The sequence below is a fragment of the Manacus candei genome, unplaced genomic scaffold (genome assembly GCF_025592945.1).
Source record: "Manacus candei isolate 608988 ecotype Guabito, Panama unplaced genomic scaffold, ASM2559294v1 h1tg000028l, whole genome shotgun sequence".
Taxonomy (NCBI): Eukaryota; Metazoa; Chordata; class Aves; order Passeriformes; family Pipridae; genus Manacus; species Manacus candei.
Genome location: NW_026138076.1, coordinates 44319849 through 44347807, shown reverse-complemented (window position 1 = coordinate 44347807; position 27959 = coordinate 44319849). Strand labels below are relative to the sequence as shown.

General features: G+C 38.7%; 1 protein-coding gene across 9 annotated transcripts in view; it reads left to right on the top strand.

Moving 5' to 3' along the window:
* Positions 1–27959, top strand: part of LOC127472536 (mitogen-activated protein kinase 10) — a 196962-nt gene that overhangs the window by 131605 nt on the left and 37398 nt on the right. For all 9 annotated transcript variants that reach the window (XM_051790947.1, XM_051790940.1, XM_051790943.1 and 6 more), the window contains 5 exons: positions 8034–8163; positions 10436–10494; positions 11447–11585; positions 12862–13027; positions 16124–16195. In XM_051790947.1, the coding sequence (XP_051646907.1) occupies positions 8034–8163; positions 10436–10494; positions 11447–11585; positions 12862–13027; positions 16124–16195 (566 nt within the window). The remainder of the gene's footprint in view (positions 1–8033; positions 8164–10435; positions 10495–11446; positions 11586–12861; positions 13028–16123; positions 16196–27959) is intronic.

The following is a 27959-nucleotide window of genomic DNA, read 5'->3' as shown; positions in this document are numbered from 1 at the left end:
TTTTCAGGTTTTGCTGTTTCACAGACTTGAAAATTTGTTCAAAGCTTATGTACCCTGCTGACAGTTGAGAGCACCGAATGTGAGAATATCTTTGCCAGATTCAGTGTTTTATATCTATTCTCCAGATGTTGAGCAAACATCTACTCAATATGGTGTAACTACAAATCAAGCTTAAACTTCTTTTCCCCATGTATTTTCTGTCACTGAATATTGACAGGCACCTCCAACTCTGATCCATTTTTCAGTTTTTTTAACCTTGCTCTGTCTTCAGTAAGTTCTTGAGCACACAAAGAGTGAGTAGTTTAGCATACTTTGGAAACCATGAGATAGTCATCTCTTATGTGTGTCACATGCAAGGGAAGGCATATTGGTTTAGAAGCCTTCTAAAGCAGAATGAGTAAAAAACTTGGCTCCTTTCACTGACCAGGTTGAATTCCCTCAGCTGGTAGTTAACAAAAGCTACTGTCAGCTAGCAGACTGTACAGTGAGTTAGTGACAAGAGACATGCAGAAGCAGGAAGTACTGGTTTTATAGTTCTATTCAGAAAAGTATTATACAGCAGAGTTGCTTTGAGAGCCAAGTATGAAGAATTAGAGCATATATAGATGAGAAGTATGTCAACATACTTCATATTCAGCATCCTCATGAATATTTTAATCTCCAGGCAAACTGAAATGACACCCATTACGAGTGGTGTGCCAAGCGATGTGTGAACTGTACAGTTGTTTCCACATTGCCTTTCCTACTCTATCCCTGCAGTGTCTTTGTGAGTGAGAATGCTATGGGAAGAGTTTTTATCTTGCATCACGGTACAGAACTTCTGGATTCCAGAATGGTTCTTCTTAGGGCATCACCAGCTCATGTAATTAGAAAGGTAACTCAACTAACTTTTACTGTAAATATGGTCACTAAAAGTAAGTGTTCCAGCCTTTTTTATCCATGATACTTCTTTTACATTGTCTTACAGCTCAAGCAACTTCCTTCAGACCACGAGGTTGGATGGGACTGTGAACCTGATCTAGTGGAAGGTGTTGGATGGCAGGGGGGTTAGAACTGGATGATCTTTAAGATCCCTTCCAAGCCAAACCATTCTACGATTCTATGAGTGCATGTGCATATCTGAACAAGTTCTTTAAGAGCATAAATATGTAGGCATATTGTGTCACAGATCTGACTGGTGAAATATTCCTGTCGAAGTAGTTTCTTCTAGCTGTGGCAAGGGCTTGTCTGTTGGACTCCCATTTCAATAACCACAGTTATGAGTGGTCATGTGAGAAGTTCTTACTCCTTTTTTTAATTTCCGTACGTTTTCAGACAGAAATGTACGTAGAGGTCTTTATATCACCTTTTCTTGTTCAATGTACGGGTAACCAGAGAGCTTTGGTGTAATTTCTGACAAAATGTAGCACAACAGAAATGTATTTTCATTTAATCAGGGCGTTTAAGGAGCTGTATTTTGCAAAGTGGGAAATAAAACAAGGATGTTGTAGAGAAGTGAATAAACCTGTATTACAAAGCTATAGTAATAATTTCAATGGCACTATAATGAGATGATACCTGAGATGTGGACATTTTTAAATCAAAATGCTTTTTTCTATTTTAAAATATTTAACACCCAAATTTGAAATCCGTAATAAGAGTTAGAAAATAAACTCCATTTTCAGATTGATTTATTTCAGTGGTAGAACCGTAAGTCTTATATACAGCATTTGAGAACAAGCATTTTCTAGTAAAGTACACTAAATAAAGAGTATTGTGCAAGCAGAGAGAGCATGACATGTCTCCTCTGTTTTTAACTGGATTTTGCCTGCCACCAGTTCATTAAATACATGAAAGTGTGTCCAGAGTGAACAGTGGGCCTGATTCCCAAAGAGATTTCTTTTAAAAGAAAGCTGTCTTTCCTGATAACAAGCTGAAATGTAAAAATAGAGCCACACATTTGTCTTAAAATCCTCCAGTTTTAATGGTGTGTCTTTGAAGTTTAAGTGCTGCAGAATTCACTATCGACCTTGACAGCAATGCTGAATTTTCATTCAAGGACTGAGATGATAATCCCAAACAATTCAGGCACTTCTGTCCTCTCTCATGTTACTTCATTCCAACATGGGATAAGAGATCACGTGTCGAATAATAGGCAATGAGTTGCCTTTCTTTGGCAAAAATTTCCCAAAAATCCCAAAGTGGAGACCTGCTTCCATTTAAAACGCACTGAGGTGATAGCTTAGTTTGATCTTTCGTTTTGGATTTGCTGCTTAGGTTTCACGTCCTCTTGGCATGAGAAGGGGCTCCAAAGGACACCAGCTGGAGCACTTTTCTGGCAAGGTGTTTGCTGTGTTAGGACACCTGTGTGTGACTCCTCCGTGCCCTTCACCACGTGCAGTCTCTGCTCCCCCCTTCAGTGCTAGAAGGAATGTTCTGAGCCCAATCAGTAATCTCTGCAGTGATGAGGAAGCTAATGGAAGGTCTTGCTGGCTGATCTATTTATTCTGTGAAACATCCATGGTGATGGTAGAAGAAAAAAAAAAGGATGACTTGTGTTGCAGTTGGGGAGACAGCTTGATTGCATTTTCTAATCCAGCTGTTCACAGCTGATTGCAAGAAGCTGTGAGCTGACAGAAACACCAAACAAATAGCTGGAACCACATATGGAAACAAGAGAAGTGCAGCAGTCATCCATTAGGAAGCTGTATAGGTCTCCTTAAGCCTCAACTCTGAATATTGTCTCAGAGGCCACTCCATTTCTCTGCATTTTGAGGAGAAATAGACCTGATCCAGAGTGTAGAGTTGCCATTCCTGACAACAGGTCTACAACTCTTCAGTGGGGTTATACTTGTTATTTTTTGGAGTTTCAGCACACAGGCTTGATTCCAAAACTAATAAGGACATTGAAAGGCTCTTGTTTTTTGTGCTGTCCTTTGACTTGTACTGCTTGGGGCAAACTCTCTGCACGCTGGTGCATGTATGGAATTCTTTTGTTTTATACCATTTTCATGGAAAACATTCACTATATTTAAGGATGTTTTCTGTAGTGAAGTTTTCACTCTAAAAATAATTTTTTTTCTGTTTAAAAGTAATTGAAGAGAGGAATATACATTGTTTATATGAATGTCTGCCTTTAGAAACTCAGAAGTTACATGTTGAAGGATTAAAAAAAGTTAAGAATGAGAAAGTCTAATTTCATTCTAAAATTTGGACTGATAAGGGAGGCCAACATAAAATGCAAACTAACAAAACCCATCAAAAAACACCTACCAGAATACACTTACAAAAGTTTGCTTAAAGCAAAATAATTTTTTCACTCTTTTTTTTTTGAGTAACTTGCTTGAAAGGGGACCTTAAGTAGAGAGAACATAAAGTACTTAGAATATTTTATGGTTAAACTTTCATAAACCACATTTACAGAAATTTCACTCAATATAGGAAAAAGATTTGGCTTTTGTTGTTCCTAAAAATGACTTCAGAAGATGAAATAGTGATAGTTATCTGAAACCAATGGCTTCAAAGACAGAGAAATTACTGTGAAAAAGATTTATACACACATCCATCTATGCTTTTCTTTTTATTTATATGTGTATATACACTTAGATGTGTATCTGGGCATGTATATAGAGTGTGTCCCGCTCCTTGTGTTGGTGGTGATTGTTGAGGATGAGCTATCATTAGCATTCTTGTTAAATGTGATTTTCAAGGTTACCAATTCCCTCCACTGATGGAGATCTCAGCACTAAATAACCAGGATATTTCAAGTGCACAGCTCACTGCTTTGTTTAACAAGATCCGTTTCAGCTCTTTTCCTACTTGCTGTGCTGGGATGAAGGAAATGAGGCAAAATGCAAATGTCAGTGGCAAAACTACCTTACTTAGAAGGATCAAGTAATGCAGATATAAATAGCAGTGACTTGTAATAAACAGAAATACAACTGGAGTCTTTCTGAAGGAAGGCAAAGATGACTGGACTTTGTCACTTTAAAAAGTAGGTTTAATATTACGTAGCTTTTCAGAAAGATTTTACTGCTGTATTTGTCCCAATATGTATATGTAGGAATAGGTGAGGGGAATGTTTAGTGTCCCTTAGATTTCTACAACATTCCATGAATAGACTTCCTTAATATAAAAAGCTGTTTGCTGAGGTTGTCCAGAGTCTCCATTTCACAACCTGCCCTGGAATACTGGAGGTTGGGAGCTTCCCTTCCTGTTTTAGGCTTCTGTTCTGTCATCTGAGAGCTAATGATTGTACGTTAATGAAGTAGTGGCTTAAAATAGGGTAAGCACCTTGAAAAGGATGTGTGTGCCCCATCCAAAGAATCTTGAAAGTAAAGACTATCAAAAATTGTATAAGATCCCATCTCTAAGAGTCAATTTAAAAAAATACACTTTTCTGTGGGTTTGACAGTCTATTCTGGGGTAGAATATAATGAAATTGATAAATGTTAAGTTTCACTGTTCATGAAAAGAGTTATTCCTGTATGGAAGGAATAATTTTAAGTATTTACTGGTAAGTGCCTATTGAAATAAAAGCTTGGACATGAAACTAGAATATTTTTCTTTACTTTTTGACATAGGTATAAAAATGAATGCCTGGTCCCTCAAGTGTATGACAACAGAGCACTGCTCATGGATCATTACAGTCTGAACTCATGTAAAATATTGGTGGTAAATGATGACCTAGGTTTGTGTAAATCTGACTAGGAGGTTCATTTTTTTTCCTGCTGGAGTCAGCAAAGAGTCTTGTTGAATAGCTGTAATTATATATATCTCTTGGTAGTTATGAATGTATATTCACATCTGGCTAAAATTTTTATCTCTGCTAAATAGGTTTGTTTCAAATTATTTACAGTTTTAAAAGGCATTTTTTAACACTAACAATTACCTTGTCAAACTAACTGTAAACAGAATTTATAGGGAATGAATTTATTTACTGCACTTTCTGTCTGTACAGCTGCCAGAGACATGGAAGTAAACTTTGAGGATTTTTTGAGCTCATATTGCAGTAAAGCTATCATTTTATTACAAGACCAGGAGTGATTTAAACTCCTTGTTATAAAACCAGAAAACTACATAAATTAAAAAATAAATTCATAGTCAAGCAAGAGAAACAAGTGCAGGCTTTTAAATGCAAGTCCAGCTTGTTATTTGAGACCTTGAGATTGACTTTCACACTCAGCCTTTTCGTCTCAGTTCTCAGACATTCATTACTCTCTCCCTCTTATTCCTGCTCCCTTGAATCACCTGTTCTGCCAGTGATTGAAGTTTGTCTTAAGAAGGCTTGTCATCAATGCTAACCTTGGTGTTCCAAGGTAAGGATTTTGTGTAGCAAGCGTCAGAGAGAGGACCTGGATGTGGTATTTGTATTTTATCGTAGAAAAATGCATATTTGGCTGCCTGTAAATGAAAGCGTCTCTCTGGTGAATAGGGAAAAAAAACCATCAGGGCTATTAATTTACCCAGTGCAATGAATTTGCATATTGACTTCGTCAGGTAGTTGAACACCTTCCATTTGATAGAAGACAATGATAGAACTGCAGTCAAGATCCTTGTGTCCCAAAGTAAATATCCCTCCACAAAGGATTGCTTTAGTTCCTTCATGGTATGTAAAGGACTGGGAATCGATCATAAAAGGAAAGGCTTTTCTGATTTGACAGAGAGAGAAATTTCAGAAAAGCGGTGGTCAGAAACTGAAGAAAATATTTGCCCAGACAAACTTTCAGTGTTTTCTAACATTCGAACTCGGTAATTTTATGATGTAACTAATGAGATTAAAATATGAGAAAAGATTCTTAAAACTGTTCAAAATACTCTTACACAGCTCGTATGAGTCTCACATAGGCTTTTCATCTTAAAAGGAGTTTGGTGATCAAGTAATATGGATTAGCTGAGAGATTTGTCTGCTCAAATGTGTTTGCAATATGCATCCATGAACAACAGAGACAAAATATTTAACTGTTCAAAGATCATATTTTTCAAATCCTTTGGTTTTGCATTATATTTGTTCATTACTTCCGTAATGGAATTCAGGGGTGTTTAAGTTGTGGCCTTTATGTGATGCCATGTTATGGCCAAACTAAATCAGAATGAGATTCTGACAGGAGATTTGCTTTTTGCTATGTACTGTTAGGGTGTCAATCACATATCATGTTCCTCCTAACACAAGGGTTGGTTGAGTGAAATTCCGTGGAGAGAGGGAAGTCAAGTCAGGCTGGATCTTTGATAGCCTTATTGCTTAGGCTGCTTCTTATGTGGTTTAACTAGTGAGTGCATAACTAGTGAGTGCACTAGTTTAACTTTGTTTATGCATGTGCCTAACATGATATTAGCTGGGTCGTAAAAGTTATATGCCTTATTAAGGAATAGGAGAATAACGAATTGTTACCAAATGACAGAGTGGATGGTGTTGGAGAGCCCCTGGTCTAACTCACCTGTTCAAAGCAGAGTCAACTACAGCAGGTTGCTCAGGACCACTGGAAGAGTGTGGCTCTATCTTCTTTGCCACTCCCAGTAGATACTTAGGAACAGTGATAACATTCACTTTAAGCCTTCTCCAGGCTAAACAATTCCAGCTTGCTCATCTATTCCTTGCATGACACAGATGTTGCAGTCCCTAATCATCTTCATGGCTCCTCAGTGTAATTCCTCCAATGTGTCTGTAATTTTCTCATACTGGGGAGCCTGGAGCTGGACTCAGCATTCCAAATGTGGCCTTAGTAGCAATAAGCAGTGCAGAAGGATCACTTCCCTTGCCCTGCTATCAAGGGTCTTCCTAAATGAATCCTGAAAGTAATCTTTGCAAAACTCTTCATCACTTTTAGCAAACAATTATTCTTGTTTGTGGAATGTATTTGGTGTGTTATTTATGCAAAGTGGTGTAACTGAAATATTTCTGATTCGTCTTCTCTTGCATGGTTCCCAAGACATACATTGCCTACACTTTTTTTTACTTATTTTGAACACTTGTACATTTTGGTTGGCTTTGTGACTAAGCTTCTAATGCTTGCATGCTTTCTGCTCTGTACTTGGTCAGTAAGACTCTGTCAGTCAGTGTCTACAATAAACAAGAGTTAATATGAAAAAGAATTACAGCATTTTTAATATTTACTTTGGTGCTTTAAAAAGCCATTTTTAGGACAACTAGTGGTTTGGTTAATTTATCTCTTGGGAAATACACTGTTGCTTTTCATGGATTAGCAGAAAACTTGTGTTATGTCTTGTTTCGTTCTTGGTAAAAGGAAAAAGTCAGGAAGAGGGTCTTAGGACACTGTGCATTTGGAATGTTTCTAATTCTTAGTGTGCTTTGTGGAATTTAGAAGTCAAAATTTATGTAGTCAGATTCAAACCACCAAAATAAGTGGTTCAATGCATAGGAAGTAATGATTATTTTTATAACTGAAGGTTGCACAAAACATTTAGAAATTTAAGGAGAATTTTAGGACCCCAGCTTTAAAAGCCCAGTTTGCAAACCACAGCCTGTATTTTTTTCGTGTTTTCAAAATTTGTAACTGTGTATATGTAACAATTTTTTTCATTATCAGGAAATGGTAAAAAAAAAAAATTGCGAAATGGTTCTGTTTCTAGATATGTTGTTAGAATTGGGTTATATGGTCTCAGAGAATGATTAAATAACTTTAGATAATTGGGCAATTGTTCATTGAGCCACTTGGTGAAACTGTCCTTAATCATGACAGAAAAAGCAAAAGCCTCTCCACTGCACCCAATGTGCAGAGAGTTGCTTTAAATACAGGGTTTATAGTATTTTTATTTTGAAGTTACTTAATTTTTTTCTCCCACCCCTTAAAAATAAGTGTTTATTTCCTGTGGAGCTGGAGTTCAGAAGTAGTGGTGCGTGCTGTCTTCTGCAAATGAGGTGCTACGCCTCCTTTTGATGTCTTATTTTTTCCTACGACAAAATCTCTCCCTTTATCACAGTATCTTTCTCAGTGGAAAAAAAGGAAATGGTAGACTCGAGACTCAGGAATATGCCATGAGAAATGCTGGATACCCTCTAAAATGCATAACCCCTGTGTTTGTAATTGCTGCAGTGCTGCATATGATGCTGTCCTTGACAGAAACGTGGCCATTAAGAAGCTCAGCAGACCATTTCAGAACCAAACTCATGCCAAGCGAGCTTACAGGGAGCTGGTCCTCATGAAGTGTGTGAATCATAAAAATGTAAGTCTTCAGTAGGTGGCTGGAGAAGTGATGTGTATATTGGTTTGCTAGGAAGAAAGTTGTTTTGTTAGGTTCCTTTTTAAAACAGAAGAAATGAAAAGTAAATTATGCTTGAGGGCTACAGTCAGTCTGGTATTATACATCCACATGAGAGAGTGAGGATGTTCCATATTTAAAGGCTATGCCAAATGTGGATGTCCTGGCAGGGTTAGGATAGTAGAAGTGGAGAGAGCAGAATGGGTTCTTGTCAGCTCCTTCTCCAGAAATGCATAAGTGGTTGTTGGAATCTTGGTTCCATCCTCTTGTCACTGGTATTTGTGACTCAAAAGCAGTGTCTTTTGCATTGGAATATCCATGCACACTCCTTGTTCTGGACTTCATCTGAAACCAACTCATATAAATGCTTTGTACAGGTTGTACAAAACTGCCAAGGAAAATTAAGAACCAAAAGCATATATTTGTGAGTAAACTAATGTTGCAGAGCCAGGAACTCTGAAACTTCAGCACATTGTGTTGTTCCTTCTAATCTCAGTGATCTTGTTGAAAAAAACAGCACAAGCAGCTTCTAGACTTCCCTGCTTCTTGCACTCACTACCTATTGTATAACATTTATTATACATAATGAATGAAAATATTCCTACACTGCAGAAGGAGTGTTATTTCAGGGCTGTTATTCCATTATTGTTAGAACTATCTGCCTGACTGTAGAAACTTGGTTTTTTTGTAGTGAAATAACGAGATTGCCACATTGCATTGCCAAAGGCTCTCCCAGGGATTTCATTTTCCTCCAGTTCCTCAATTTCTCTTATGGCCTGCTGCCATATCTGTGTGCCCATTCCTTTTCATTAGGAGTGAATTTTTCAGGTTGCAATGAAAGATTACCTCAGATTCTGCAATGACTCTTTCTCCTTATGCAAAGCAAAACTGAGCTTGAAAAATGTGATTTTAAGGTGAGATTTTACACTTTTTCTCTATCCCAAATTCACATGAAAAGAAAGAGGACTGACTCTAAAATGGCAAACAGCAGGACTTGTCACTCTAGTATCCTCTGCCCGACTTCTGGGCATTAATTTATCCTTACATTCCCACTGTGTTGATCAGGAATGTACCTGTCTCTTCCCTACTGACTGATGGAAGCTACTCTCAGCCAGACCAATGAAAGGGGATCTGAAAATGCAGGAATAAGTGAGGAGTTCTCCCTGTAGGCAGCAGAATGATGCATTCTCACTTCAGTTTTTTAATGGACTAGAAAGAGCAGAGGGCAGCAGGAGTGGCAATAATTTCAAATACATAATTTTAAACATGCTGCATGAGAGCTGCTAACAGCACCACATTGGTTGGGTCAGAGTTTCCATCTGTCTGTAGAGAGAAGTGGAAAGGAAGAAGAGGATTGTAAAGGCACCTGTGCAGAGGTAAGATTCAGTCAGAATATGTGGAGTAAAGAGAAAGAATATTGAACCCCTTTTGTTAGAAAACCTAGATGGGTGATGGAGAGGGAGACATTCAGATGTTGTCTCCATGACAACTGTGCTGATATCATCTACCTCTGTTACCTGCACAGAAGGAAAGCATGGGAAGTTCAGATCTGTGAGGTCACATTTTTCCTCTGTGCTGTTTCACACATTCTTTGGTGCCTTACAACAGCCCAGTCCATTTAAAATCAAACAGAAACCCAAAGAGAACCAAAAAAAAAAAAAAAGGTAAAAAAGGAGTTGCAGCATGCATGATGCCTTTGCTCAGGATTTGTCTACTGTTTTAAAGTGCTTCTACTAAAAAATGGTACCTCTCATGGTGGAACTTGTGTCAGCCAGTGTGTGTGTGTATGTGACCTGAATAGAGTTAAGGCCATGTCAGAGAGAAGGAAGGACTTCTCTTTAATAAGATGGTCCTTGATTATTGGTCCCCTCAGGTTAGTACTTCCTCCTAAATAAGAAATTTCTGACTGTAGCACAAGGACTGCTATGCTAGATTGAGTTGAAGTTGGTCTTCGAACCTGTAACTTCAAAATTCAGAGGACTTTCTCACCCTTAGTATTTTAGTTTGTCACTGGTTATGCTTCTTTCAGACCATTTCAAGTGCACCTTGAAGAAATCTTGGAGATCTGTGGTGTTTTATTTTGAACGTTGCCAAATTTTTACTGATCCATAAAGTGAGACCTGTTAATATAACCTGAGCAGTGAAAAACAATTTATCCTTTAACACATTTCAAAATTAATTGAGCTGATTATGTGTATCACTTCTCTTCATTCTTTTATCTTACTTTGCTTTTCAGATTATCAGTTTATTAAATGTCTTCACACCACAGAAATCTCTGGAGGAGTTCCAGGATGTGTAAGTAACAGAGGCAGTAATTAAGCTAAAGCTTTAGGGGCATTATACTGTACCTTAAATGTAATAACTCAGCAAAACACAAAGGTTATAAGCACCTCCAGACAAGATCGTGCGAGTCTAGTGGGTAGACACACATTCTGCATTCCCATACTGAGAAATCTTTTGGCACTTATAAAGTGACAAATAATGGCTTTCATATCTGTTTTGGTATGACTTTCAATGGAGTAAAATTACTTGCCTGGGGAATTATGCCAGGTGTAGAAGACAACTGGCATCTCTGTTGGAGCCTTACACTATTGCACAAGCACTACTGTGCATAGTACAAACCTGCTGTGAATGAAATTTTAAACAGTCTGTCTTTTATATAGTTGTTCTCCTTTTATCTTTCTGTCTTTCCCATATTCTGTATACATTGGATGGAAATGTATGCCATTCTGTAGTCTGATATCAGCAGTAACCTATTACTTGTAATGAGAATTTCATGAAGTCATGCAATCTTAGGAGGATTTTTGGAGGCATTTTGCATGGGGATCCTTATTTTAGCCTCTCTGTTTCTCTCAGATTCCTACATGTACATTCCTTGCAATGGTCAAAGGAATGGTCAAAGGCCATGCAGTTATGTCATTTGGTGCTTGTGGCTATTTTGTTTTCTGTGCATTTCCACGCTGTGCTGCCTGATTGCCCATGTAGGTTATAGTCTCTGTCATGGGAAACGCACCAAGGAAGGATCAATAATCCACCAGTTTTGCTGGGATGCAAAAGGAGTAGTGTCTCTGCAGTGAGATACAAACACCACCCCTGTGAGTGGGCCCAATCTCCAACTGTGTTGCTCCCAGTCATCACAAATAAAATGAATTTTGAACCTAGGAAAGGCATTGTTACTTATTTGAGATAATGCTGTGATTCCTCTTCAACACTGATAATAACCCTGTGACTTTGCTTTTCCATTCAGTTACCTGGTAATGGAATTAATGGATGCCAATCTGTGCCAGGTCATTCAGATGGAGCTAGACCATGAGCGAATGTCTTATCTACTGTACCAAATGCTCTGTGGTATCAAGCATCTTCACTCTGCAGGAATTATTCACAGGGTAAGGGACAGTTTGGTTTAAAACTTAAGGCAGCATGTGAAATAATCATGAAGATTTTGAACACCACTTGACTTTCCTGTGTGTTGTGGATCAAAGCCCTGCCTCCCAGTACAATAACTATAAGCCTAAGAGTCTTAGCCTATGCCCTTTGCACAGTAGCTCCATGCTTGTGTTAGGTTAATGTGTTTATTATAAATAAATAATAATCAAATAATAAGCACTGGAAATCATCAAAGTGGTTATGGTCTCTGAAATGTGTAGATAATGTTATTTTCCCTGACCATGCAGCTGCCTATATCTTCCATGCATGACATTCAGACTTTGAGTTGACGTTGTAGTCTGGTCCAAGTATTCCTTGGTCAGGATCCACAGAGGTCTTGGCATATGAAATTCGTGTTTGCCATCATTTACTTGTAATAAAGGCAATTAAAAGACTACTAAGTCTATGTTAAATGCATCCTCTCATTTTGCCTCTCCACATCAGAGTGCTGTGCCTGGTAAGGATGTGGAACCTGGTTGTAAATGCCAGAAGCAGCTCTGCGTGTGATTGTTGACAGCAGAGGGGAACAGTTCCTGTGACTGTGAGCAGGAGGGAATTCTGAATGGATTGAAAGAAAATACCCTGAATTAGCTTCTTTATTGAAATGTGCTTTTACTAATTTGGGATTTTCAGATTAAAAAAAAAAATCCAAAAATGTTTCCCTTCCACTAGGAGAGCTAGAAAAGAAGGGATGATAAAATAGGTTACAAAGTGGATGTTGCTTTACAATACACAAAGGTCTCATTTTTTAGCATGTTATGTGTTTAGCAAGGGATGATAGATTTGGCTTTCAGATAGTCATCCAGCAAAGGATGAGCTGAATTATTACAAATAAAACATTAAGGTATCTCCACACGTACAGTTGGAAAGTTTCTATTAGGCTCACAGCATTAAAAAAAAAAAAAATCCAAACAGTACTCTGATATTAATCCTAGTTTCTTGAACTAATTAATCTTTAGTTAATTGCTAAATGCAATTAATTTAACACCAGTAGACTTCTGCTAGTAAAGCTACCCAGGTAAAGTCCAACAGTATGCCAAGTTAGAACAACTTCCAAAACAGTTTGCTACAGAAAATAGTAGCAAGGTTTTGCTGTGTATTTACAGGTATTTCTGATAGTAACTGTGTCAGAAAAGTAAAAGAATTTTTGAAGGGTGACCTAAAGGATCAATCTGTATCACAGCTGTGCCTGACTTTATAAATGACAGTCACATGTCTTTTCATTTTCTCTTGCAGGATTTAAAACCAAGTAATATTGTAGTAAAATCTGACTGCACATTGAAGATTTTGGATTTTGGACTGGCCAGGACTGCAGGCACTAGCTTCATGATGACTCCCTATGTGGTGACACGTTACTACAGAGCACCAGAGGTCATCTTGGGAATGGGCTACAAGGAGAACGGTAGGGCTGCAGTTTCACAGCACAGTGTGACCTGAAGTGCAAGGTCTGCTTCTACAGTTGAAAGGGGCACCTGAAGGAGAAAGAGAAAATGTAAAGAAATGACATCTTGAATTAGAGCAGTTTCTCACTGTTGTGTACTGCAGCTATAGAATGTATTTGGGATGTAACACTGGTGAAGTGGGATTGCAGAGTAATAAGAAACTCCTTCTTAGTTGTGGTTGAGCTTAAGAAATACAGTTAGCTCTTTCTGACCAGAGTATCCTTGGCTCCCGTGGCTGTGAAAGAGTGTGGGAGCCACTGGAATTGCTGAATGAGTGATGTGTTCCAAAATTAAGTCTGGGTCTCTGAGCTGCTTACAGGAAGAAGAAGAGGTACAAGCTGAAATAGCAAATCCTAGCCCTTCCAGATTTTGTCCAAATCCAGAGCTAGATCTGAATTTCAGGAATGATTTCCTTCTTCATGATAGATTTAACCGAAGTCCCAGGTTTTACTGATGGGTTTCATGTGGTCAAGATCTAGGTATAAATTTTGCAGTTTTGAGTCTTTTTTTTTTTTTAATGACAAGTAGAATTGCAGAGAAGAGGAAAAAGCTGTAACTAAAAGAAAATGGATATAATTTGTATGTAATCTCCCTAGAAGTAAATAGAATTTTGCTCTGAGTAGTCTGTGAGAGATCTTGGTCCCTGGAAAGATTATGAAAAGCAGGTGGGGGTGCTTGCTATAGAGAAACAGGTAAGGAAGAACTCACATTTTGCAGGGAAAGCTTTGTAAGTGATTCTCATTTTATAACATGACTGAGAATTGCATCTGAGTGCCAGGTAGACCAGGAAAGGAGGGAATGACTCAGATTCTGCCATCAAAATCTAGCAGCTGTGTTTGACAAGGAGACTTTTGGATGGCAAACACAGGTATTTATTAAAAAGTGCCCTACTTAATTTCTGTTGAAGAGGTTAGCTAACCTGAGGGAGAACTTCTGCTAATAGCCAACTGCATCCTGTAAAGGGCAGTGAAACGGATTTTGGGAGCTGATTCCATGACTTAAGAACTACCAAAGGCATAATCACATGACCTCTTCTGAAATTAGCAAGTCTCTCTATGAATTATTTGTATTGTTTATGAATTTAAAGTATACATTTTAATATAAAATTCTAAAAACTAAAGACTTGTTAGGCAGAGTCTAAGCATAGAGAATAATTTCTGAAAAAGGAACAATGTTTTGTAAAGTATTTTCTAAACGAAATTTTTGCTGTGCCATTAGAAATTTGAACTACACTCAGCATGCTCTAGATAGTTCCTTAGTCAAAATCCAGAGTTTCTTCTACTGTCAGATTAATTCTTTTGCCTTTTTTGTTCCTCCAGACATTTAGTAGATGATTACCATTGTTGATGTTATTGTCCATGAAAGGACAGAAAAAGCATTTGCTTTTCACATGATTAAAACTGCACCAAGAAAAAGTTAGACATGCTTTTGTGATGAAGTACACAGCTGGGAAGGTTCTAAGAACGTTTGCCACATTCAAAGGCCCCGATCAGATGCCCATTGAAGTTATCATAAAGACTTCCTTTGACTTCCCTGGTCAATGAATCTGGCTTAAGATGAATGACCTTGTCTTGCTTGTAGAAAGACAAAATCCAGTAAACAGAGAAAGAAAAGAAAATATTTGAAAATGAAGGTCAGCTGTCAGAGGAGCTGTTCTGCCTGGAGGCTCTGATCCAGCTCCCAAGGAAGTCAACAGAAAGGGTTGTTCTTTGCTTCCCTGCTCTGGCCTGTGCTGCCACATTACTGAAGCTCCCCTACTTTTTTTTTTCCTCTAACGATGTACACTGCCTGTATAAGGACTGTTCACTGCTTTCATTTTCTTTCTGCACTTGGTTGGCTAAAGATGCATAATTATAACCAGTTTGCTGCACTTCTGTAGAAGGTCCCAAAACTGTCACTATGAAGAAAACTCTGCCACTGCCTCAGGCATGCTTTTGCTGTCCCATGCCCCTTATACCTGTACCCTCCTTTTCCCAAATGGAACATTTCACCTTTATTTTGTTTTACCAAGAAATGAGTTGTTTGTTTGTTTCTTTGGTTTGTTTTGAATTGCTCTTGAAGGATAAAAAGGGGGAAGAAAAAGAGGAGAAAACTGGTTGTGTAGGTCAAAAATGACAAAAAAAAAGAGGATTCAAAGCTGAGAAACAACATAGTCTTTTAAAGCATTTGAAAGCAGTTTTTTCCTCTTCACACAGAATTCAGGGGATTTTTTTTTTCTGTGCATACTGTGTCACAGTATCTGTACAGCTTTTTTTTCTTGTAAGACCTAAGGGGCAAAAAAACCCCACCCAAGTTTAGCAGATAACATAGCTCTGCATATTGCATCTAAAAGCTGAAGAGGGTAGGATCAGGAATAAGAAATGCTCATAGTATTGTTGGTACTTGTCCTGAGGAGCATTTGTTTTAGCATTTATTTTGTGTACTTACGCAGTACAAAGCAGAGTCCACTCAGGTCACGCTCTCCGATTCTTCCTAGCTGGTATGTAGGTACAGACAGATACATCTAGATAGGTAACTAGACTGAAATAGTTTTAAATAACCCCTAAGGGTGATGCTTATCCATATGACCTTTACTTGGGTGAGCAGTTTCCTTTGGAACTGCTGCAGAGAGACTCAGTGCTGCAGGACAAAGTCTAGGAACTGCCTGGCTGACAGTAGGATGTATTCCAGATTATCATAATCTGGGTTTGGATTTTTTTCTGAGGAAAAAAAAATAAAAAAGACTTGTTTTTTCACCATAAATTCAGTGTATACCATGGATCTGTGCAGTTATTACTTGATCTTTACTTGCTAGCTCTAGACATTTACCCAAAATGTTGATTTTGAACTTTTTTCCGCTGTTGTTACTAACTACTGTTGAGCAGACTGACACAGCTTTTACTTATTTATTTATTTTAGCTTTTGGTGAGACACAAAAAAGAAACCCAACAAAACCACAAAACAAACTGTACTGTTCTGATCAACCTGCTCTTTTTCCCCTCCTTTAGGAGTGTAATGTCATAGTTAACTTTGCTTTTTTTCCCTCCTTCTTCACTTCCCTGTCTCTGCTGTTCTAGTGGATATATGGTCTGTGGGATGCATTATGGGAGAAATGGTTCGCCACAAAATCCTCTTTCCAGGAAGGGACTGTATCCTTGTGCCATTTGCTGCAGCTTCACCTATTATTTGTTCCTCTCCTCCACCCCATCCCTTTTACCATAAAATGACTATACCAGGACTGTAAAGATAGAAGCAAAAAGTTGAATCCCAGAGGTATGACTGAATGAAAATAGCGCACTACTGATATGAACAAAATTGAAAATGAAAAACAGATGCACAGAATTATTTCAGTCAGTTAAGTTACTTTGAAACCTGTGATCATTCCATTTTATATAGCATTTGTGTTATGCCAATCAGAAATATAGAAAACAAGCATTATGATTGCAAATTGGATAGATTTAATTATTATCCTTGAAAGAAAAAAATAAGAAAAAAAGCAAAAAGTCCTAACTTAGCCCGTATTGTTCCTGTAAATCTGTTTTTCTGCTTTCATGTTTTGGAAATTGTGACTTCATAACATTTGTGGTGACATCATAATCTTTTGCTTGCTAATGCATCATGGTTTTGGATTCATCTCAATGCTGTATGGGCTCAGAGTTGAGTCAATACAACATTTTTTTTCTTTAAACCAAAATGAAGAATTTGACTCGCCCAGTTTAAGGCAACCGTTTATCTGCTGTGGTTTCTAAATTGGCCTGAAATCAGATTCTCTTGATTTAAAAATGGACTTCCCTTTACTTGCATGAGATCTGTGTCAATTAAACTGTATATCCCCTCCATCTTGTTCTTCTTGTCTTGAGTGATATTATTTTTGCCACTTCCAGGGTGGTAAAAGCAATATTAGAAAATGAAAACAAAAGAGGAGGTGTCTGCTTAGCCTTCTGTTTATCACAGGCTAAACCAAGACCATAATGGCTTGGAAATGTAAGTGGTGTATATTTTACCCATGAGAATAAAATGCAGCAGCATAGCATATCTTCCACTTTCAGAAACAAAAAGGCGTATTATTTCCAGCAAGTTGGCAGAAAGGCACCAGGAAAATCTGGCATCAGCAGACACCAGCAGTTGGTGTGAAGTAAACCCAGCTTTCATAGACATATAGCCACGGAAATAATTATTTTTTTTGCTGACTCTTGAGTAATTCCTGTCATGTCATGTTTGTCAGAGTTAGGTACTGCCTGTCCTATTTTCACAGCTCTGTTAACTTTCTCTGAAAGCAGAGCTGTGCTCCATAGCCCAGTGAGGATGGAGTTATACTTCACTAACAGGTAGATGGAGAAACAGCAGGTACCTCCTGTTCTGCTGAGGGGGAAACAGCAGCCTTGAACCGGCTTCCAGTCTTACAGGAATGTGGACTGGAAAGTTATTGGATGCAAAACATGACAGTGAAATAAAAATGTTGGGTTTATTTTTAGCAGTCTGATTGGGATTTTAGTTGATAAGCAACTAGAATACATAAAAGGAATGGTTTCAAGGTAAAAGCATAGTTGCATGGTTAATGGGTTGCTCTCCTTTTTCAACAACAAATTATATTTAAAAGTCATGTTCTTCTGCCCATTTATAGAAAAAAATAAATGCCATGTAATTTGAACAATGTTTAAAAAAATCATTCAAACATAAGATTTACTTAGTTTCTCTCTGACTGTGACATCAGTGTCTCACAACAGCGTCTTATTCAGGGATAGAAATAGAATATTTTTAAAATACCTTTTACCATTTCAATATCAGTTAAAAAGAACAACCTATTATTTTAGCAAATGCAACAAACATTGTGTAAATTGTGGGATAGTCCTAATTTTTAAATCATCGGAAATCCTATACCCTGAAATGGAGTGTGTGTGGGCCAGGCCGCAATTACTACCCTGTTTTAGTGGTGGATTTATTCAGGTGAATGGGAAGTTAAAAAAAAAAAGAAAAAAAGAAAAAAAAAGGAATCTGTACCTTCATTTCCAATTCAGTATTCATTTGTTAACCAGTTTGACCCCATGAATGAGTTGTCAGTGTTGGGAAGATTGGTCTGTGTATGGGTCCATATTATTTCCCATCCCTCTCTGGCTGTTGATGAGCAGATCTAGTTTCCCTCTCAGGTACAGGAAGAGCTGGAGAAGCATTTGTGCAACTGCAGGTAAACTTCACAGAAGGACATTACATATTTCTCTTGGGCTACCTAAGACCTTCCAACAGAGGGTTTTCTAGCTGAAAGGCAAGTCTGTATAGAAACAAGAAACATCAGTTATTTTTAATTATTCAGAAGGCTGTCTACTGTGTGCACTTGCTATCAGTATAAGCTTACTTGTTTCTAGTCTGGAGTAGGAATATTTGTGTATGGCACAGCATACATCTAGGAAAAAATTCACAGCTGCTGCCAAGTTTTATGAAAAGAAAAATTTTAAAAAGTTAATCTTATCTAAACCATCACATTGAGTTACCATTGCGCTTAGGTTCTGCTGACTTGAAATGAAATTTCAGTTTTAAAACATAAATAAGAAACGTTCTCTTTAGTTGTTATAAGAAAGCTCTGAAGTCTAAATGGACTACAGCTGGTTTTCAGACAAACAACAGCCTCCAGTCTCCTGGAGAAGTACCAGGCAAAAATTGCCTAGCAGGTATCTTTATTCCTTGTTATTCAGCTAACGCAGATACTGTCAGGGAGACTTGCTTGTCTCAGACCCTCTTGAGAAAAAATCCAGTTTTCAATCCATTTCCAGGTGGATTTGCAGACCAAAATATTCCTGTCAAGTTCTGGTAAGCTTTTGTAGTCCACTTCTGAGTTTTTCACTCAGTGTTTCTTTGATGCTTATTCCACTTTTGCCTCAGTTAAATCAGAAAGAATGAAAGCAACTAAAAACTGCCCAATCTCTTCAATGCCATTGGAAATATGTTAGAATCTCCCAGGGCTTTCCCCAAAGCTGTGTTCAGCTCTAGGTAATAAGGTCTTCAAAATCTCATAAGATTTCAATTTAAGGATTGGAAATGTATTTCTGTTTTTTGCGTGAAGAGAAGGGAAAATTTAAAATGAATGTTTTGAGTGCATGTTGAGTGTTTTCTTGATGTTTAGTATAATAAAACTTCTGCAATTTTGTTTAGTGCAGTCTGTTGCTTTTCTTGTTCCCAGTAATATTTTCCTAAGGCATGTTTTGCCTTAAACAAACAAACAAACAAAAACCCAAAACAAAAAAAACCCCAAACCCAACAAAACCCAGAACCGGCAATTAGCATCAGGATTATTTAAAAGATACTATGAAGAATGGCTAGCCTGGCTTTCCAGGTTGGATCAGCTGGTACCTGGTAGCCTCGTGCTTAAGTTGTGTTAGTTATGATGACATTGATGGCTAAGTTTGGATTTTGTTGACCTGGGTGATTCCTCGCTGGTATTTGGTTTCGGACTCAGGATTTTTCTTAAAATTTGTTCATATGAGACCAGGTTTGTCTCAAAGAGACTTCAAAATAGATGTGAGGACAATTTGGTTGTTGCCATTCTTCTCTTTTTTAATTCAGATATGCATACCCTAAGAGTTTATAGAGTTTAATTTGCACCTTAGCATGAGACCCCCTCCCACTATCTGTCGTCTCTGTAGCATTTGAAGTGGATCTCAGGTGCTACAATGATGATGATCCATTGCTTTCCCAGCAGTCACCTGAAAGATTTTCAGCATGGGTCTGAACATGCAGGTTCAAATGTGACCAAGTGCTGAGGTGTAGATATGTGCTACACCCACTGCTACTTTGTAGGAATTTCAACCAAGGCAAGTTATTTGCCCTTTCAGGAACCTATGAAAACTGGATGGTCTCAAATATTTGGGGTTTTTTTTCTGTGCACTTAAGCAGTTTTTGCTCGATGGCAACTGTGCTAATTTGAGCTGAGTTTCACTGGAACAGTTAAGCAGAGAATTTAGAACTTGTGGACAAAACACTACTGATTGCCTTTTGTCAAGAGCCTGTAGGTATTTGGTCAGGATCAAAGTAGAGAAGTGGGAGACACTCAAAATCACATATCATTTATCAGATATGAAAATATATAAGTATACTTAAATAATATACTAATCTGTTTGTATTGTAGCAAGAGAGACTACCTGTGGGTTTCCTGCTGAAAGAGGTAACACAAGTGTACTTAAATGCCCTTTGAGATCTGGGAAGAGCTACTTCAAAGTCAAAATGTAAATTGAGGTAAAAAGAGGACCCGAATCTAGCAACTGCAGGATCTGCAAAACATGTTTTAAATGTTACAGTCTGTTAGATGCAGCGTAGTGTGTTTCACATTCCTTGGCAATATTCTCTATAGGTCTCTCTTACTGTAATGATTTTTTTTAATATGGTTATATTCAAAAGAAAATGGGAGAAAGGAAAGGGCACGAGTCATTCCATGTGCCTCCACTCATTCTTGAGCTTGCCTCTCAGGATTCCCATGGCCTTTTCTTAATATACACGTGCCTCTTAGTATCCTGTAGTGTCCCTTCCAGAACCACTGCTAGCTCTGCTGTTCTGAAAGGAACACTTGAGCATAACTTCCCAAGGGAAAACAGTTATTTTTTTAGCACTTCTTTGGCACTGCAACTTAAGAGCCAACCTCTGAGGGAGAACACAGATGTTGTGTGATTCCTACCTCCTTCTGCATTTCTCCAGATGGGTAAAGCTCCTGCACTGTGGTGGGTTGACCCTGGCTGGATGACAGGTGCCCACCAAAGCCACTCTATCACTTCCCTCCACAACTGGACAGGGGGGAGAAAATATAGGCTCATGAGTTGAGATCAGGACAGAGAGAGATCACTCACCAATTACTGTCATGGGCAAACCAGACTTGACTAAGGGAAATTAGTTGAATTTATTACCAAACAAAATCAGAGTTGGATAATGAGAAATAAAACAAATCTTAAAAACACCTTCCCTCCACCTCTCCCTCCTTCCCAGGCTTAACTTTATTCTTCATTCTCTATGTCTTCCACCCCAGTAACACAGGGAGAGGGGGAATGGGGATTATGGTCCCTTCATTACATGTTGTTTCTGCTGCTGCTTCCTCCTCAGGGAGAGGAGTCCTTTCCCTGCTCCAGCATTAGGTCCCTCCTATAGGAGACAGTCCTCCATGAACTTCTCCAGTGTGAGTCCATCCCATGGGCTGCAGTTCTTCATGAACTGCTCCAGTATTGGTCCCTTTCCATGAGGTGCAGTCCTTCAAGCACAGGCTGCTCCAGCATGGGTACCCCACGGGGTCACAAGTCCTGCCAGCAAACCTGCCCCAGAGTGGAATGACACAAAACTGGGAATTTGCTGTGACTTAGCTGGAATTGAGTAAGATAGGAATTTGGTGGCTTTGGAGTTTTTTTAATCCTTTTTAAGTGTTTGAGCCATCTCCACAACAATCATGACAAGTGCCACACATCACAGACTTTCCTCGACATTGGCAGTCTGAAGCCTTTGTAGCTGTGGTAGCTGGAACATGTGAAAAAAAAGGAGCTTTGCCCATGTGTTACTAAGAATTACTGAGTATTTTTATAAACTGTATCCTTTTTTATTGCTTAGGAACAACAATCTGTAAAAACGAGATAACAGTGTCCAGTACAGACTACTGTATTTTTCCTCCTGAAAATTCAAGTAAGGGCCTAGAAATTGTTCTTCAGAGCAGATATTTGTGCAGCTCAACAACAGAGATGAAGGTAAAGAGAGGTCTTACCCAGCAAGGTGGCTTTCCATTCTAGGAGACTTTGGAGAGAAAAACTCACTGTTGTGACAAGCATACTCAGTTACCTTGACATTTTACCAGAGTTTGCACCTCAGCCGTTGGCAAGCGGCATTGTGTGCTAAATATTTTGGCCCACAGTTACACAAATAAAATCAGGTATGATGATTTGCTTCATTAATATGTCTATCACAGTCTTCCCAAGTCAGTTTTGAGGATGCAAACATCTCTTTTCAGGTTGCAGAGGGGCGATTTCTGCATCGCTAAAACAGAAGCTATTACAAATGTGTATGTTTGGCATTCTCACAGATGCTCTGGGCAGAAAGTGTGAACTAGCCCATGAGGTTGGGAAAGATAGTAAAGCTCATTCAGCTGTGCCTGCATCTCTGGTCTCTGGAGTTTCCCATGGCATGCATTTAATGAATTTTAATCTGAATGTCATGATTGCCATTGAATGACAGCTGGAGTTTACTGAGTGCAGAACTGAAGAGCCACCTCAGTGTGAGTTTTACCAGGGGCAGTTACGGATTTGCCTTATGGGATCCCTCTCATTGTGCTTTGTGAAACCCCAGAGAACCTGCAGTTTGGCAAGAGGAGAATGCAGAGTTACAAGAGAGGTGTCCATGGAAGGTTGATTTCCATATAGGACATCTTTGGCTAGTTCTACAATTCCTGATCTTTCTGCATCTTTGCTGAGTGGAATCTGGAAGGATGAGCAAGCACTCATTTGGGTCAGGAAATGTGTGAGACTAAAACACAAGAGGAATACATCTCTTGTTAGTGTTCTTCCATCCCAACTTTCCCCTCACGGTCTCTCTGATCACCTTCCCTGTGAAGGGCCATGTCAGCAGCCAGACCAAACTGTTTCCCCAGGACACAGGAAGCTTTAGGAGGCAGGGGTCATGTATGTGTGGCAGCAGAACAACTTCTGTTCAGCCTCTCCAAGCTCTATTCAAGCCCCTGGAGAGATTTTGAAGGTTCCTGTGCAGGACAGATTAATTCCTTAAGTGTTTTGCAAGACAACCCTGATGCAATCACTGTATAGAGTATTTCTCAGCTCTTTGGTTGGGAATCTGAACAAGGAGGTATCCCAGAGAGGAAGAGATTTGCTGTATGATAAAATATTTCCTTTATTGAGGAAGACAGTTGCATATGGTTTCTGCTGAGGTGGCTATGCCAGGGAGGCATTTGGTGTCCTTGGAAAGTTTACTCATATTTTGAGGTATATGTACATATTCAAGAATGCATTTCAGAGCAGCTCTATGCAATAATCTGGTTTGTAGAGATTTTGAACAAATTAAAAATCCCCTCATTTTAGTAATCCAGGATAATGTAATGGAGAGTGGGTTTCTCATCAAGGGCTATGCAAATCTCAGCAGATTCACTTCAGAGAGTCTTAAAAAGTTGTAGGTTTTATTCCTTAGCACTGTTTCATGTGATCTTAAAACAGCAAGGCAAATAGTTGCTAAACTGAAGTTTTACCCAGAGCCATGCAGAAGTCTCTGTGACTAGAAGTTAGCCTGCACTTGATTAAAGCTTAGGGATGTTCCATGTCTTGGTGGAGCATTGCCAGTCTTAGTGAATATCTTGTATTTGAAAAAACATCTTGTACCAGATGTAAATTTTCAGTGCTTTGGAGTTGAGTGCAAATGTTCAGAGATTGTGGTGTGCTTGATTTTTCTGATGCTTGAACGACTAAAATTACTCAGACTACATCTGGATTGGTGTTGGACTAAATGAAGCAGAGGATTGAGGCATAGATATCTGTACTGCAGTCCTTTCTGGAGCTTTGCACAGGTCTCAGTGCCTTAAGTGGGACTTCTGACAGCTGCTGCTGTATATGCTGAAACTCCTAACCTCCAATGGACTACTTCTCTTAAACACACAGCTAAACTCTGGGTTCCACTTTGACTTAGTTCTAATTGGCTCAGGAGAGAAAAAAGAGGCAGCAGTCAAGAAGGCTCTTCGGACATTGGTTATATTCAGATGTTCACCTTTGCTCCTTCTGATTTGCAAATTTTCCTTCCCAAAACCTCAGGAGTAGCAGAGTATAATCATCTCTGATTTTACACAGTTTGCAGTTTAGTAAGTCACTAGTTCAACTTCTGTGTGTGTGCTCTGAAGCAGAGCATAGAGCAGTGATGTCAGAAGGCAGTCTCTGAAAATGAAAAGGAATTAATAACAGACGAACAAACAACTGCTTGCTCTATCTTTTCCTGATATTTTGCATGCCATTTAGCTTGTGATTAAAGCAGCAATAATTTGCATCTCTAGGTCTGCTTATTGCTTCCAAACAAGTAGCCTTTTATTTAGTTTTTTTGGTTTTTTGTTTATTGATTTATTTGTTTGTATTGTTGAAACTTTTCATATGCTAAATAAAGCAACAGGGAACCTTAGACCAAGGCATGTTAAGATTTCCATAGATAGGACGTTTGCTTTCAAAGTCAAATGCACTTTAAATTGTTGCTCAATATGAAATTATAAGAGTAAATTTACCCAAACAGCATGATGCTTTCATATTTTTCCCCACGGTTTCTGGCCCTGAGAGACCAGCCTGTCCCTTTTCTTGCTTCCATGCCCTATGACTTATCATAGAGCAAGGACAGCAGAGGTAATGTGGTTTCATGGTATCACTATGGGGGAAAATGCCACCTTAATCCTGTGTTGGATATAAGGAGTCTGATTTTCACCTTGTGTTCCAGTGTAAATTGTGGTTGGCTTTGTCTCATGATCCAGCTGAACTGCTCTTCTCTGTATGAGATCAATAGTCCCCCAGTTTGCTCTGAGTTTCAATGCAGAAGGTACAGCTCAGTGCTTCTGTGTCTCAACTGGCCTATTTAGAAATCGCCATTTCCCTTCATGGCAAATGGAAATCTTATGAGATTCTCAAGACCCCTGTTATGGACTGCAGGCTTCACTGAGACTCGGGGGAAGTGAGCCAACAGGCTCTAAAGCAAGCATTGTTGAAGTTGAATGATCTCAACAAATTCTATTTGTACCCCTGAATAAGAGGTGGATATGTCTTCACAAGGACCCAAGATCCTTTTGTGGCTTCTGGCAGTTCAGCTTCTGAAAATATGCATGGATCTCTGGTAAATGGAATGATAAAGGAGAAACAATTTGCATATCCTTATTGAATACAGAGACCAGCATTCATTTACAAGACAAAGCAACATAAACCTAGGTAATGAATGCAAATGAAAACTTGAAAAAGACAAAATTAATTGGTACATTTTAATTACAAAGTTGTATTATGACACAGTAGCCAGCTGTGGGTCTCACTTGGTTTTCTGTATTTAATAGCATTGTCTTTCATCCACACTGGGGTAAAGAAAAGTGTTGGAGTTGATTTTTCTCAGACCTGCTATGTTGTCATGAAATTTGTATGCTCAGACAGAAAAGCACCCGCAAAGAGCGAAAGGCAGGTCTGTGTCTGCAGTGTGGGCTGCAGGCACAGTGCTATAGCATGATTGGATAAGTCTTCTCATTTATTTGTTGTTCTGTTCCTGTTTTCTTGTTTACCTTCATTTCATTTTTGTTTTCAGTTGACATGTGGTCAGTAGGGTGCATCATGGGAGAAATGATTAAAGGTGCTGTGTTGTTTCCTGGCACTGATCGTATCCTTCCTAGCAGCTATTTTGGCCTCAGTAGGTACTTCCAACCCTTCCCCTTCCAGCCCTTTCCTGCTAGACTAGTGCTGACATATGTCTGTACTGTACCTAAAGAGCTGGGTTAAGTCCCACTGTAAAATCCCTGCAAATCAATATGTCAACAAACCATTACTGCCTCTCAGCAACAGCCTTAGGTGGAAACCGCAGTAAGTATAGCATAAGGAGACGGAAACCAACATCCTACATGGCTCATCAGAATCGCTTTCTGCAGCCAGTGACCGCAGTTTTGTTGTTATGAATGCCTCTTTATTAATTTGGTGGTGGGTGGAAGGGGTGTGTTTCATAAAAGAGGTTTCTTAAAGGTCGTAGCAGGGTAGGCACAAGCCACTGTTTGCTGCAGGATGACATGTAAGAGGTTCTGCATTTTACATGCATTTCTACATGTCAGATTAACTCAGACGTGGCTAGTAGAAATGCTTATTTCTTTGTTTGGTTACTCTGCAAGTGGTATTAAAGTAGAAAAGTAGGAAAAGACTTCAATTTGGACACAACTTCTTCTTCCCAAGACTAAAATTGTCATTTGTAGCAATTTAATGACTCAGAAGACTGGGAAATTCTTGAGGAACTGTTGTAGCAGACTTCAGTCTGTCATCCTTTATCTGTGAAAACAGAATATATTCTTGATACATTCTTGAAGTGATTTATAGATAAGTGCATTAAATCAGTGGACAAGAGGACCAAGCAGACCAGGGATGCATGTTTTCCTTAGAGACCATTCTAGATTCAGGACTGAGGCAGCCATATTCTTATTTTATTTGATGCTTTATTAAAACTTCAGTATGTACTTTATTATTTACCAGTTTGTGAAAATGTTTCTTATACACAACAGCAACAGAGCACGTTTGGTTTAACTCCGGTCATTCATGGTCCGTAGGATGATGAAAATGAGAAATAGAGATGACCTGTGTACAAGTTTTCCTCCTAATCTAAACTCTGTACTTAGAGGAGTTTCTGGGCATTATTTGTTTTCATGTAACTTTCTCTGAATGTGTGTGCATGTACGTTTATGTGTGTGTGTATACACATATCAATTCAGTTCAATACTTCACTTGTGGCCTCATTCACACTTTAAAGGTTTCGATATTTTGGTCAAAATGTGGGAAAAGTATTATCTGAAGAGCATTAAAGACATGAAAGGAGGCAATTATATCATTAATATTTTCACAGCCCTGTCTAGTGAGATTCTAATTTGTGTTTTGTCCAAAATGCTGGGTGAGCATATGCGTATGAAATGAACAGTACACTTGCCTTGTGTTTTCGTGTGATCTGGAGCACATATCTTCTGCATATGCGATAGTAAACCTTTCCCTTCTATGTGGTAATGGCAATCGTTAGCACCTATTTGTGTTCTGGAAGATTTGGCTCAGACTGTGCTTGTGTTTCCTGTGAATGTGGAGTGAGACATTTATGTGTAGGGGTTAGCATCCTTCAGTACTTGGAACTGTTTTTATGTTCATAGACTTACATTTTGTAAGGTATCATTTAAAGAAACCCCCAAATAAATACAAAACGAATTGAATATGTCTTTAATAGCACTTCAGAAACTGGTTTCTTTGATACAGCTGCATACTTGTTAAAAAGAAAGAGCACAAACCCTCTATAATTAAACCATTGTGTTCTATTATTGCAATAACTCCACAGAAATCATCACTACCAGCTGCTGATGTGTTTGGGATTGGTCTGTAATTGAGTTCACATTCTTCATTTGTATTTATTACACGCTGCTAAACTTGCAGTGTGTTTTATGTACCACTCTGCTTTTCCTCTGCTGTTCCATGAATGTCTATTCCGTGAACAGAGAACGATGCCGCTGCTTTCTTTCAGGCTGCTGAGCATCCCTCCTCAAAGCCACCTCTTCTCCAAATCCATCCCCCCACCCCTTCCCTGCTGCTGAGCAGCCACCAGCCGGGGTTCAGCACTTCTGGCTCCCCTGCCCATCTGTGCAGCTGAAAACCAGTCAGAAAGCTGCTGAGACTGATGACCTCGTGGCATCTTCCTGACCCCTGCACAGAAAATGCTTAGCATTGCTGTGGAAAGGATTATTTCTTCAGATGAGTTAGGCAGCTGTATAATTCCATCAGCAGAGATTATAAACCCTAAGAGCTTGAGGCCAGCATTCTTAAGGATATATTTAAGTGTAGGAGCAAGAGTAACTAGATATCTGCTTCTTTAAAAAAGTTTCCTCTTCGACATAAAATTGATGTAAAATGGGTTAAGACTGGCAGTGTACCAGAATCTGCTATCAGCAATTTTTTCTTAATAGGCAGTGCTTCATTTCACAACCACACTCTGATTTGAAGAGTATTTAATACTAATTTGTGTCAATTTTTATGCATAAATAACTATGAAAAGCAGTTTTAAAGCTGAAAGACTGAATATTCATGAGAAATGCACTGTCAGTCATACATTTGACTGCAAAATTTACTCTTTGCCATTTTCCAGTGGTTAAGGAGTGTAGGTCATTTGATACTGTTACTGTTTGCGCAACTAAATGGTCCATTCAGCTAA